This window comes from Vicia villosa, linkage group LG3 (genome assembly GCF_029867415.1).
Source record: "Vicia villosa cultivar HV-30 ecotype Madison, WI linkage group LG3, Vvil1.0, whole genome shotgun sequence".
In the NCBI taxonomy this organism is placed as follows: domain Eukaryota; kingdom Viridiplantae; phylum Streptophyta; class Magnoliopsida; order Fabales; family Fabaceae; genus Vicia; species Vicia villosa.
In genome coordinates this window covers 27,056,864-27,069,650 of record NC_081182.1, presented here as the reverse complement: position 1 = coordinate 27,069,650, position 12,787 = coordinate 27,056,864, and the positions used below count along the sequence as shown (strand labels likewise).

General features: G+C 33.4%; 3 protein-coding genes across 3 annotated transcripts; 1 reads left to right on the top strand and 2 right to left on the bottom strand.

The window, feature by feature from the left end:
* Positions 1-3,690: 3,690 nt before the first annotated feature.
* On the top strand, positions 3,691-4,455 carry LOC131655246 (uncharacterized protein At4g33100-like). The gene is made up of 3 exons (XM_058925136.1): positions 3,691-3,951; positions 4,028-4,112; positions 4,186-4,455. Exons 1-3 carry the CDS (start codon positions 3,872-3,874, stop codon positions 4,264-4,266), a joined length of 246 nt encoding a protein of 81 aa, XP_058781119.1. The 5' UTR covers positions 3,691-3,871; the 3' UTR covers positions 4,267-4,455.
* Positions 4,456-5,167: 712 nt separating this feature from the next.
* On the bottom strand, positions 5,168-7,367 carry LOC131655245 ((S)-coclaurine N-methyltransferase-like). Its single transcript, XM_058925135.1, has 8 exons — positions 7,076-7,367; positions 6,865-6,973; positions 6,386-6,610; positions 6,168-6,267; positions 5,980-6,090; positions 5,781-5,864; positions 5,620-5,678; positions 5,168-5,494 (listed from the first exon to the last, which is right to left on the bottom strand). The coding sequence occupies exons 1-8, from the start codon at positions 7,269-7,271 to the stop codon at positions 5,302-5,304; spliced, it is 1,077 nt and encodes a 358-aa protein (XP_058781118.1). The 5' UTR covers positions 7,272-7,367; the 3' UTR covers positions 5,168-5,301.
* A 4,115-nt stretch (positions 7,368-11,482) lies between these two features.
* Positions 11,483-12,527, bottom strand: LOC131655244 (probable WRKY transcription factor 45). The gene is made up of 2 exons (XM_058925134.1): positions 12,072-12,527; positions 11,483-11,978 (listed from the first exon to the last, which is right to left on the bottom strand). The coding sequence occupies exons 1-2, from the start codon at positions 12,473-12,475 to the stop codon at positions 11,855-11,857; spliced, it is 528 nt and encodes a 175-aa protein (XP_058781117.1). The 5' UTR covers positions 12,476-12,527; the 3' UTR covers positions 11,483-11,854.
* Between the last annotated feature and the right edge of the window lie 260 nt (positions 12,528-12,787).

Genomic DNA, 12,787 nt, shown 5'->3' with positions numbered 1-12,787 from the left:
TACCCGTGCATTCGCAGGATACTGTTGTGTTACGTGTATTTCTTTTTAAAATGTAATAAGAATTAAAAATCGGAAAGCTTAAATTATTTTACCAAGAAAGTTTATTATTCTTAAAATAAAAACATATTTTTATTTTTATTTGCAGCATAAATACAGTTTTTCCATATATATAAATATTTAGATCAACCGTATATTTTCCCGTATGTAAATATTAAATTTGTTTTGACATTATTTATAATAATATATATGCAATCATTTATTTTTATAAATCAACTAATAACATAGTATTTGAAAATAGTATTAGTAACATAAATAAATACTCATTTTTCTCGTGTTTGGATTCATACATTATTTAAAATATATATATATATTTTTAATTATACAAAATATCAGAACCCTTGAGTTCACACGGATTATAGTCTGAATACATGTGCATTCATACGGGTACTGATATGTTACGCGCATATATTTTTAAAATGTAATAAGAATGAAAAAAAAAACTTAAATTATTTTACCGACAAAGTTTATTATACTTTTTTAAATAAAAACATATTTTTATTTATATTTGGAGCATAAATATAATTCTTCCATATATACAAATATTTATTTCAACTGTATATTTTGCTGTATGTCAATATTGAATTTGTTTTGACATTATTTATAATAATATTTACGCGATCATTTAGTTTTATAAATCAACTAATAACATAGTATTTGAAAATATTATTCTAATTGTATAAGTAAACAACAGTAACATAAATAAATACATTTTGCCCGTGATTGAATTCATACATTATTTAAAATATTTTTATTTTTATTTTTTTAATTGTATAAAAAATGTAATAACCTATGGGTTCACAGAGATTCTGGTATACATACTTGTGCGTTCGTACGGATACTAGTGCGGTACGCACAATTTTGTGTTCAAAATATAAATGAGAAAAACAAAATTATTTTAGCAAAAAGAGTTTATTATTTTTATAAGAAAGAGATATTTTTTAAAATAAAACAAAATTATTTTACAACAATAATATATATTTCAGTTTTCAAAATATATATAGGGGGTGACAAAATTCCTCTATATATAGGGGTTGACAAAATTCCTCTATTTATGAGACGATGAAGATGTTCAAAGCATGTGTTTAAATACATGAACATTATATGTTCGACTATATTGAGTTGTGTATTTTACTCAATCAATATCAACAATCCCAATTTTTTTCGGAATCCCAAGTATTAGATTAATCCCAGATATTTGATCAATCTCAAATGTTGAAACAAGATGAAGTTGATGTCGTTGACGATGAGGAAGAAGAAAGTGAGAAACATGTTGATCATATGATGGATTTTTTGCGACGTGCAAGAACACTGCACACAATCCATCTAAACATGTAAATCAATAAGGCATCACATTTAATTTATGTTTATTGTCCTCCTCACCACATGACTAACTTGAATTTGAATGAAGATGTGTCATCCTCAGGTCTATTCGACAATTTTTCTCAATAATTAGAGGGTGTGTTAAAAGCGGGAAACTAATACTGCACAAAATCAAAATGCGTGCAAGCTATAAAAAAGTTTCTCACGAAAAATTCTTATGATTATACTGTAGATCGCACAGATGCATGTCAACATGTGATACTTTGTCCTAACGAGCTTTTCATGTTTTGGTTGATAGTGTCATACCAGAAGTGATTATTGGAAGATAAATTCGATGGATCCATCTCACAATTGCAATACCACCATTCTTTGATAAGATCATTGTAAACTATGCTCTCAATTAATATGCCATTATATTTTGCATTTTGAAGGCATAGGCCCATCTGTAAAAGTGAGCACAATAATCTCTCATATCGTTACACGATTCAACTACACTTCATCATACATGAAAGCATGGATTGCAAGAACTAAGGCAGTTGAACATGTATATGGCAATTGGAAAAAAATCTTACAATGAACTTCCATAACACTTGTTAGCACTTCATAAATATGTTCGTGGTACAGTTGTAATTATGGAGACACTGCCAGCATATAGGCATGACGGAACTTGTGTTAATGGAAGTAGACTATTCCATATTTTATCATGGGTGTTTCAACCGTGCATCAAACGTTTTGCATTCTACAAACATATTATTCAAGTTTATGGAACACGGTTGTATGAGAAATACAAGGGAACATTACTAGTGGCAGTTTCACAAGACGAAAACAATAATACATTTCCAACTGCATTTGCTTTAGTGAAAGGTGAGACTGGTATAGGTTGGATTCTTTCTAAGGAATCTCAAAACACACGTCGCTTCACAACCCTATATGTTTGGTTTTAGATAGACATGCATCTATTGAGAGCACGTAAAATAATCCGTCTAATGGTTAGCAAAATCCTTCTTCTACGCAAGTATATTGCATAAGACACGCTGCACAAAACTTCATACGGGAAAACAAAGAAATCTTCAAAAAAAAGTTATGAACATTAGTATGCTTTAAACCAACCATAATTCATGCATTACCATGAGGAAATAAGATTATCAAATACGAAGGCATTAAAATGTGTGGATAATATTTCAGTGGAGAAATGGACAAGGGTATTTGGTGAAGGACGTCGATGGGGCCACATGAGTACATGACAACAAATCTTGTGGAATCGATGAACGACGTCATTAAAGGCACCATAAACCTACCAATAATTGCACTAGTGAGAGCAACCTACTATAGGTTGTGATCACTGATCACTGTTTGCTACTAGAGGTAAAAAAATGGAGCACAGTTATAATTATGGCATTTATTCCGTGAAAACTGCAAGAAATTTATGGAGGAAACTAGTAAAGTTGCTTCATATCATGTTAGACATTTGACTGTCACAATTATAACTTTATGGTCGATGAGACAAAGGAACACAATGAGGGGCGGCCAATGGGATACTATCGAGTGGAAATAAATAAATATTTCTGCGACAACATAAAGTTTCTAACCTTTCGTATGCGTTGTTCCCATGTCTTTGAGACATGTTCCAATGTTCGTCAAGACCCATTGTTGCAACTATGTTACGTTTATAAGATCATAAACTTATTCGATATCTACAATAATAGCTTCCCAGTGTTAGCTAGAGAGGACTATTGGCCTCCATATCAATCAGACATAATTTACCTCAATTAAAATATGAGAAGGAACAAAAAAGGTCGCTCCACCAACACAAGAATTAGAACCGAAATGAATTCTATTGACAAAATGAAAAAATTGTGTGGAATATGTGGTCTTCCTAATCACACTCGAAAACATTGTCCCAATGTCAGTACAAGTTCTAGATGAGATTAAATTATGTTGTTAAATTTTTTGTAACCTTCGAATTTAATATTCATAACAACTTTTTCGTTATAACACAATAAACACTAATGTGTCTAAAAAACAACCGAAACAATAAATAAACAATTAACACTGCAAAATAACTAAGTGATTGTAACATTCAAAACAATATCATTTGGTGCAGACATTATGTCTTTAACATCATTGTCATTTTTAACTCACACCTACATAGATTACTCTAGATTATTGTCATCCACACAGACACTTGAGATGTACGAAACAAACCTATGAATAATTCTAATTATCTCCCCATCATTAATCTCTCTTTGTGACCGTTCAAATTTTGGATGTTTAAAAACTCATTTTCATCTGAGGTTTGATTGTTGAATAAATAACATATAGTACTCTTTTCTTTTAATATACACGATAGAACAAATAAAGAAAAAGAAGAAGAAAATGGTAGAATGAACAACCTCTATTTCTACTAAAAAATAATATTAAATCATCATCACAGATTCACAGGTGTACTCAGTTGTTGTATGCTCCGCCGTAAGACGCGGTTGTTTCGTCCATGAGAGAGAAGAAAGGCTCCAAGCCTTCAACCTCTCCCTGTGCCCTTCTCAGAGACGCATACCACAATTGCTTCCACAGGTTTAATTCGATTAAAAAAACTCTCTTTTTCCATAGTTTGTGTCTTTTCCATTAAACCCTAATTTCGTTTCTGAAGGTGGTATACGGAGAAGTTCGTCAAGGGTCAGTATGACAAAGAAGAATGCGTCTCTGAGTGGCAAAATTACAGAGCTTGCCTTTCTGTAAGTCCTTTGTGATTACCACTTTTATTCTTTCAGTTTTTCATCATAACTTTTATGTTAATTATTATGACAGGAGCATTTAGAAGATAAACGTATGATTCGTATATTGGAAGGTGAAAAGGTTGTTCAAGATAGTGCTGTTGCGCCTCAGTAACTTGGAAGATAAGCAGCATATCACATGTTTGATGTAATGACACAAAGAAAATTGTTCTATTTTCACTCATCAATTTTGTAGTATTTATAATTTGTAACATTGTTTTGTTTAAATTATAGATCCTTTCTCAAATTCAGTTACTTGTAAAATTGATTTTCCAATACATATTTTAAGCAGTTGTTTGAAAAACATTAAAATCTCGGTAGAAAATTGCGGTGAGACAGAGCTACACTTACCAGCTTCTCAAAATCTGTGATAAAAGCAATGGACGGTTGCCGTGGTATACCGTGTTACAAAACATGACTCATAGTTATTCCATGAACAAACAACTTGTAAAGGAGACAACTTTTTAAATATAGTGTAGGTATGTACAAACTCTGAATTTAGTCAGTCAACAATTCACAGTTACAATCACAAACAGATTGATAGTTCAAAATAATCTTGGAGTTCATGACAAAATTGTCGGTGGTGAGTTAACATTGAAACAGATATTTGTTTACGTTGATTTTCACTTCCCCCATGTTTTCAATCAAAAGCCCCGGCATAAAACTCCATGTCAAGCTAAGTTTTCAGTTTTCTTAGCAACCATGTCATTTTGACAAGCGGCAATTGGGAGCAAATTTAAACTTTGTTTTTAGAATTGATTGTTTAACTACTATTGATTTGCAATTTTGTGCAAGTTTGAATGATTCCACATGAGTCAACTCAATCATTAAAATGGATTCTTCTTGATTTTACTTGCAATTTTGTGTCATGCTCATGCATCATCAACCATACTAAAATGTTTTTTTTTTTTCCATTCGAGTTCTGTTTCAACTACAAATGTCTTTTATTATTGATTTCTGCTATCTATTTCCCTAGAGAAGATTTCACTCTGACAATAAAAAAAAAGGCAGACAACCAAATCAAACTGGTTTATCAATAAAAACAAGAATTATTCAAGCACGCAGCCTCGTTGAAAAGTTTCTTTCGCTTTCTCTCTAGCTCAATCTGGACTCATTTCGCAAATCAAGAGAGGAGTGGTTTTGACTTTCTTTATTTCTTTTTGAAAAGAAAGTGTACAACCATCCATTCTTCACCATTATTGTATCCAAAAAGTTCTGCTACAGCTATGAAAAATGTTCTCCAGTAAACAGTCCATTTAGTCGCCGAATCTTTGCCGTATGTTGATTCCATAATTGGCTTGATGGAAGCCATGTTCTTATCCATTCTTTTGAGCCACTCTTCACTGCAAAATAAATTCGTTTATGCTTCACTAATACAGTTAAATCTTGTTTAGTAAACAAATAAACTATTGATGAAGTATGACTTATTGGAGAGTGTAACTTATTGGACAGTGTAGCATATTCCAACCTGGTCTGCGCGTAGTGTTTTCCATTTACAAGCCAATGGTTGACGACAGTAACATCATCCTTTAGACATCACCAAAGAATTCAATTACCAGTTAGCAAAATCACGGCGATATAAAGGCATTACAGAACGAAGCTGGTGCAAACAAGGTCATATAAGCTTACTTGGAAATAAAGAAGTAGATTTGCTGCAGGCATAGTTCCTCCAGTAAAGAAGTAGCGCGTAATCCAATCATCGTCATTTTTGTCCTTTATGTATAAGTAGCAGTAATCAAATAACTAGTATCTTTGAGAACTCGAGTACTGTTATTAAGGTATCGACTAATAGCACAAGCAAAAATAACTGACAAAATATGAAGTTTACCTCAAAGTGGTAGGCAAATGCTTTGTGGCAGAAATGATGAACAAATAAAAGACCATCCTCTTTCATCCATTTGGATATCTTGTTGAGAAGATCTTTATAGTTCTTCATATGCTGTGACAAGGTTAAATCTTAAATCAAATTCAATGAAACACAGCTTCAATGCAGATAGTTTACCAACAAACTCTAACCTCAAACATTTCTATGGAAAATATTCTGTCATAAGAAGCTTCCATTTCAAACGTGCTAATGTCCGCAACGACGATATCCACATTTTGCAGCTGCAGCTCCCTGACAAGAGAGCAATTCAACAAAGTGATTTTGATGTCATGCAACAAGATTCATCTGTTTGATTAAATAATCATAAACTAGCCCGAAGCAAATGATAACAGTATATCAAAAAACATACACGCATTTCTCCTCGATAAAAGCTTTTTGAGTAGTGGAATTGCAGATTCCTGTAACCCTAGAATTACTGTAATTCTTGGCAATGTATAAAGTCAGCGAACCCCAACCACATCCAACATCAAGAACCCTATGACCATCTTTCAGATTAGATCTCTCGCAATACAGTTTCAACATTTCTTCTTCAGCATCTTCCAGCGTCTTCGAGGCAGAAGAGAAATAACAAGAACTGCACCAGTTCACACATCAGAATCTCACACAAATCACAAGGTTATAACTTATATGCACATATTTAAACCTATAGTCTATAAACTGCTTTCAGCTTTTATTTCCACAAGCTTTTCAGAATAGCTTATGAAAACAGCTTATAGCTTCTATGAAGTTAACTATATCAACTAACAAGGCTACTAGTACTACATACCATAATACCATACCATTCATCTAACATATACTATATGAATCTATAATCATACTGAGAAGTACCTGTATTTGAGATTGTTTCCAAGAACAAGCTTAAAGAAAGAGGTTGGTAATTCATAATGTTGAGATTTCGCCTTATCAGTACTAACTGCAATAGGCATCTCTTGTAAAGCTGAAAGATTATCATATCATATCAAACAGTATACATAAAAACAAGATCATGCTTATATATATATGAAATAATCGTAAGGTCAAATATAAGAAAGAGAAGTACAATGTACAAACTGGAGAAGATCAGAGAGCTGAAGTTCAGAAGAAGGCTTGTAAGAAGATCGAAGGCGAGTGGCCAAAAGCAAGCGTGTGAGTCTTCTGATGACGGCGTCAGGAAGCAGGTTGCGTTCGAGTGAACCAAGCATCAGCTTCACTGTTGTGTTGTACGGTAGTTGCATCATCCCTTCCATCTTTTCCATGAAAGTTCCAACCACCACACCACACTTGTTTTTGTGTCTGTGTGAGATTTTTGCGTGAATGTGGTAAGAATTATCAGAGACACGTGGTGGTAGTCATGGTTTCCGAAGACTTATCTTTTTATTTATTTTTAATAAACCTTATCTTTTATTTTGTGAAATAGGAAATAGATTTAAAATTAATATAAATTAGGATATAGTATCAATTTATAATTATGTATATCAAATTTCTAGAATAGGTGAGAGAGATTAGGAATTGAGTTGTTCTCTTGATTAATGCTCATATTAATGCAAATGCTGTAATTATTATTTATAGGATGAAATATAACTAAAAGTATTAAACCAAATTAATTGACATGTATGAGTTTGGTATGGTTGATCAACATTATATAATGTTGGGTATTTTGATTTGTTGTACTCAAAATCTATTGCATTAATAGATTCTCGTGTCAAAAGTTGTTTGATTGTTTGATTAAGATTGAACTAATCAAAATCTGACACATTATTTTTTCTTAACATTGCGATCAAGATCGAACGACTTATAACATCGTAACTATTTGAATGCAACGAAAAGCCGATTGTAGCGGATCCATTTTCATAGTCTTGGTTGCCATTGTAACGTGTTTTGCTCTTGTTGCGTGTTTCGCTCTTTTAGTGTTTTCCTTCACCGTGATTTTTAGTCTTGATTGTGCAAGACACAATTTTTGTTTGTTTTTTATTGTGATTTGTTCCGCAAGAGAACCAAAAATGGGAGATGAATAGGTGAGATCGAACCTTTGAGACGGTGCTCTGAGCTTTCATGTACGGCATGAGAGAGTACCTGCAAGGTTAGCACTCAACGCCCAAGTCAGAGAGAAGATGTGAAGTAGTGTGTAATGGAGATGAATTTGAATTACTTGTAAAATAATGCGCTCTTCCTATTATATAATGGGGAAAATTAAAATCGTTTGTGTAGAACGTGACATGTTACGTGACCAACTATCTGATTGATCTAGATGGTATATGATGCTTAAAGAGATGAGATCGTTAGTTACCAAGAGGATCATAGGTTCCCCTGTCCCGTGTGTGATTTCCTTTTAACATTCGCTTTTGGGCTTCCCTTATTAAGCCTTATGGGTGTCCCAAAACAGTTTTTCCCAAGCCCTTGCCCCTGCTTTGCAGAGCAACAATTTTGTTGATTATATTCCCAGGCTTGTTCTCGCTTAAATCAAGTGAAGAGTCTTGATGGGACATCACTATCATTGGGAATTTTTATATTAAATGTGATACCTATTATATATGTTGTTTCATTTCGAGCCCTTGATTTGTGCCCATTCCTCTGTTACTAATGATGACTTCTGATCCTAAGAAATTTGAGTATCTGAAATAATCTTCAAGAAAATATGGACCGTTGGAAGTGTGTTCTCTCTCTTCGGTTGTAAGAGATCATGTTACTTCTTCGTATTAAGAGTACTTATAAAAGTATCTTAGTTTGACACTTTCTACTCTTTTGTTATATGGAGAACATAGAACTTCCTACATTTTCCTCCTTACTTTACCTCTAGTCTCGTCATCCTTGTGGTAACATTTGCTTTCCTCTTCTTATTTTTCTTATCGCTTTACTTAGGGTTTTTTTGGGAAATAATGTAATGATGTTCAAGGAGGCAATTTTGCTTAATAACATTTTTTGAAGGGGAAAGGTGCTTTTAACATTCTCATAGGCTTCTTTTTGTTGATTCTTTGATAGGTCTATTTTCACTTGCGCTTGAATTTGTTCACTTATTCATTTGGGAAGTTCTTTGTTATGGAGATTGCGTCTACCATATGTCGAAAGGCGAACATGGATGTTTCTGTCGACTGGGTGGAACCAAAGCTAATAGAAATTGCATATGTCTTTGCTTATAAGGGTCTTAATCATAATTTTGCTACAGTAGGTCTTCCATCTGAATAAGGGGTGTTGACACTGGACATAACATAAGAGGATATGTTGTAAATATGATAACCGTGTCATCCCTTTTTATGAATGTTTCTTATCCTCCATGGGCTTCAACCTTCCTTTCAACAAACTTGAAGTTGACGTCTTAAACCATCTATTTATTTCTCATTCATAACTTAACCGGGTATGCTAAGTATTCATCAACGTTTTTCAGCATTAGTGTGAGTATTAGGGGGTGTGTCGGTCTTGTCTCTCTTCTTTCACAATTGCAAGGCTCATAACAACATGATAAATATTGTCTACAGTCAAGGTTTGTTTTCTTTAAGGCAGGTTACCAAGATTTTCAACGATTGTTCTAATAATGTGAAGAATTTCAAGGACCGGTTCTTTTAGTTATCCCCCCAAAGAAGAATCTCATGTTAAGGTTTATAGGATAGAAACTGATCCAGGTTATAAATGTATGGATCTATTTCGTAAGATATGAAGTCAGAGCCACTACCTGATGGGAAATGGGTATTACATCTACAAGAAAGAAGACCTGTCCCAGGAAGAGTTTTACGTAAAAAGTAAATCAATTGCTTTTTTCAAGGGATTGGATTATGTGGATGACAACACTCTCTCAACCGCAACTTCAAAGAAGCGGCTGAAACAATTCACCAAGACTCGCCTATTGGTGGATACCATCATAAAATATGATATGAAGGCCATTTTTGGTGAGTGTTATAAGTGCTTAACTCTTCTTAATTGCTTACTTGCACATTATATTTCATAACAACTCTATTGTTGATTGTATAGATTCAACAAAGTGTGAAGAAATAATTCGAGAGATGAAATGGCTTCCTGTGTCGTTTCCTTTTGATTGACATCTCAAACACCCCGTCCCTTGGGTTAATTCATGATTGGGGGGATTCTTATGGGTCAATGATACAAATCTCTCCATCCTTAACACCATTAGAAATCTAGGATTCATATATTAAGGTCGCAATAGATGGTAATCCAAGTTCATCGCGGTCAAGGGAGGAGAAAATTTGGTCTTCAACCTTAAATTCGAAGTTCTTGGGGAAGGGAGACTATTAACTGGTTCTCACCAGAGCTTGGGGGGGGGGGGGGGACTCGAAGGAGATAAAGTTCTCTACAAGGTTTAACTTCAGCCTAGAATATTTTGCTTCTTGTTTTCTTAGCTTGCCTCGACACACATACTGCAAAAGATATCCTAGCTTCTATTTCAGAGGAAGATTATTCCTACTTCACCATTTTGAATGAGGTTCCCCGCGAAGAGGAATTATCAAACTTGGCTTAGTATATCTGTCGGGCTTTTTTTGTCATGGATTTTGGTGGAGCCGGTCATGGAGAATTCTTTATCTCTGGTCGAGTTTGAAAGGAAAAACACGTAAGTATATGTTCGAGAATTTACCATCGATGGCGATTGGTATCTAGAGAAGCTTAATGAGATTTATACTTCTTTGATAGAAATGGAAGCTGCAATGATAACTTTTAAGTTGCTTGTACAAAAGATAATGAAATAGGACGAGGCTTTGATTTCTGTTCAAGTGTCACTACCTACAATTGAAGCTCTCCTTATTGGGACGAACTAATTATAGGGTCTTTCTTGTGAAAGAGTGGAGGAGCTCGAGGCATATATGAAGGAGGCTTAAGAAAGTCTTCAAAACCTGCACCTTGCATTGAGAATATTTATTTGACTTACGAGTATGATAAAGCAGTGGACGAGGGTTTTTCCTATTAGGGATGACAACGGGTCGGGTGCGAGTTTCACACTATCCAAACCCGCACCCAAACTCGAACCTATAACAAAATACATAAAATATATTTTTACTACAATTTTTCTACAACTTTCCACCCAAACCCGTAACTATATATATATATATATATATATATATATATATATATATATATATATATATATATATATATATATATATATATATATATATATATATATATATATATAAGATTTGTTAACATAGACCCACTTGATTTTTATGAACGTCTATTTTAGCAACATGCATCTTAAGGTGTATTTAACTATTTTTTAGTTAAATCTTGCTAAAACACACCTTCATAAAAATAAGTGGGTGTATTTTAAATCATCAATAATCTGGTTTTGTGCTTTAGTACTTTGATTTTATGCTTCAATTATTTCTTTCTGCTCAACCAATTGTTGGTCGTGTTCATCCCTAAAATTTTTTAAAATCTCCAATCTCCTTCTTGCTTCATGATAAACACATCATTCTCATTTTCTACTTCATGATACCAATCAACAAATCACCCAATTCTTCTCACTGAATGTCAAATATATTTTGTTTGACAATTTTTATATTATACATCTATATCTTTATGAACATTCAATGAGATAAAATCTTTCACTAATTCTTAAAACTTTCATCATTAGTCAATTATATTTAAGTTCCATTCAATATTAGTAACATCTTTATAACTATATCACACAATACTTTTTTGGATAGTGATAAATAGACATCCAATATATATTAGATACACACCTATTTTTGACACCAAATACAAGTGGTTGTTTTTCATGACTCAAACTACTCATGCAAACATCACTTACTTCATCCAAAATCCAAAAAGAAGACTTAAATTAAGACAACTACTAGTGGCTAGCTATGGCCCCATGAATATGCTAAAAGTTCTTCTAGAGAAAACTTGGATGTGTATGTGTGCCTTCATAGGTTGTTATCACATAACTCGGATCTTCCACATCTCTCTCAACTCTCTTCTTCACATGGCATCCATCTTTAGAACATTTATAATAGTTCCTGTAATCAAATTACAAATTCTCAATATTTTGAAGCAACTATTTTACTCATAAAAAATATAGAAAATAAAAAGTTCTAATGTTTACAAGTAACCTCGGATTAGGGCTGTTTTTAACCATCTTCTTTCCATACTTCCTCCACTTGAATCCATCATCAAGAATTTCAACCTCTGACTTTATTCTGAATGCAACTTTATCTTTAACTTCCTTCTTCTCACGTTCACTGCTCGAAGAAGCTGGCCCTTCAATTCGGCTACCACTTCCTCCAAAATCAGCTACTAATTCATTATCTTGGTTGGTAACATGTTCGGCAAAAAATGGCTCTGGATTATCATCTGGCCATTCATCATCGTCGAATTTCAAGTACTCAGAAAGCTCCAAAGGCCACAGGTTGGTGAAATCACTGTCATCAGGTGAATATGGATTTTTATCTGTCATATTTTTTTTTGGTATACAGTTAAGAAAAAAAAACATCATGGTATGTATATATATATACATAAATATAAAACTGTATAGGTTTAGTTTAATGATGATGCAGCTTCATGGTAAATTTCCTAGGAACTATATAAGGAAACTTCGAGGGGTCTTTGATATATATACAAAATAATGAGTGGGAATAAAAGTATGATAGATAGAGCAAGGCGTGAGGGTGGGGCATGGTTGGAAAGACTAATGGAAGACTTTCAAGTGGTTTTAAATATTGTAGCAAAGGTACGATATTTTGTTGTTAAATGTTAATGGGGGCAAGGCAACAAGTCTCGTGGTTAGACTTATCACTACCAGGAATTGCAAGTCAATGGTGATGCTGAT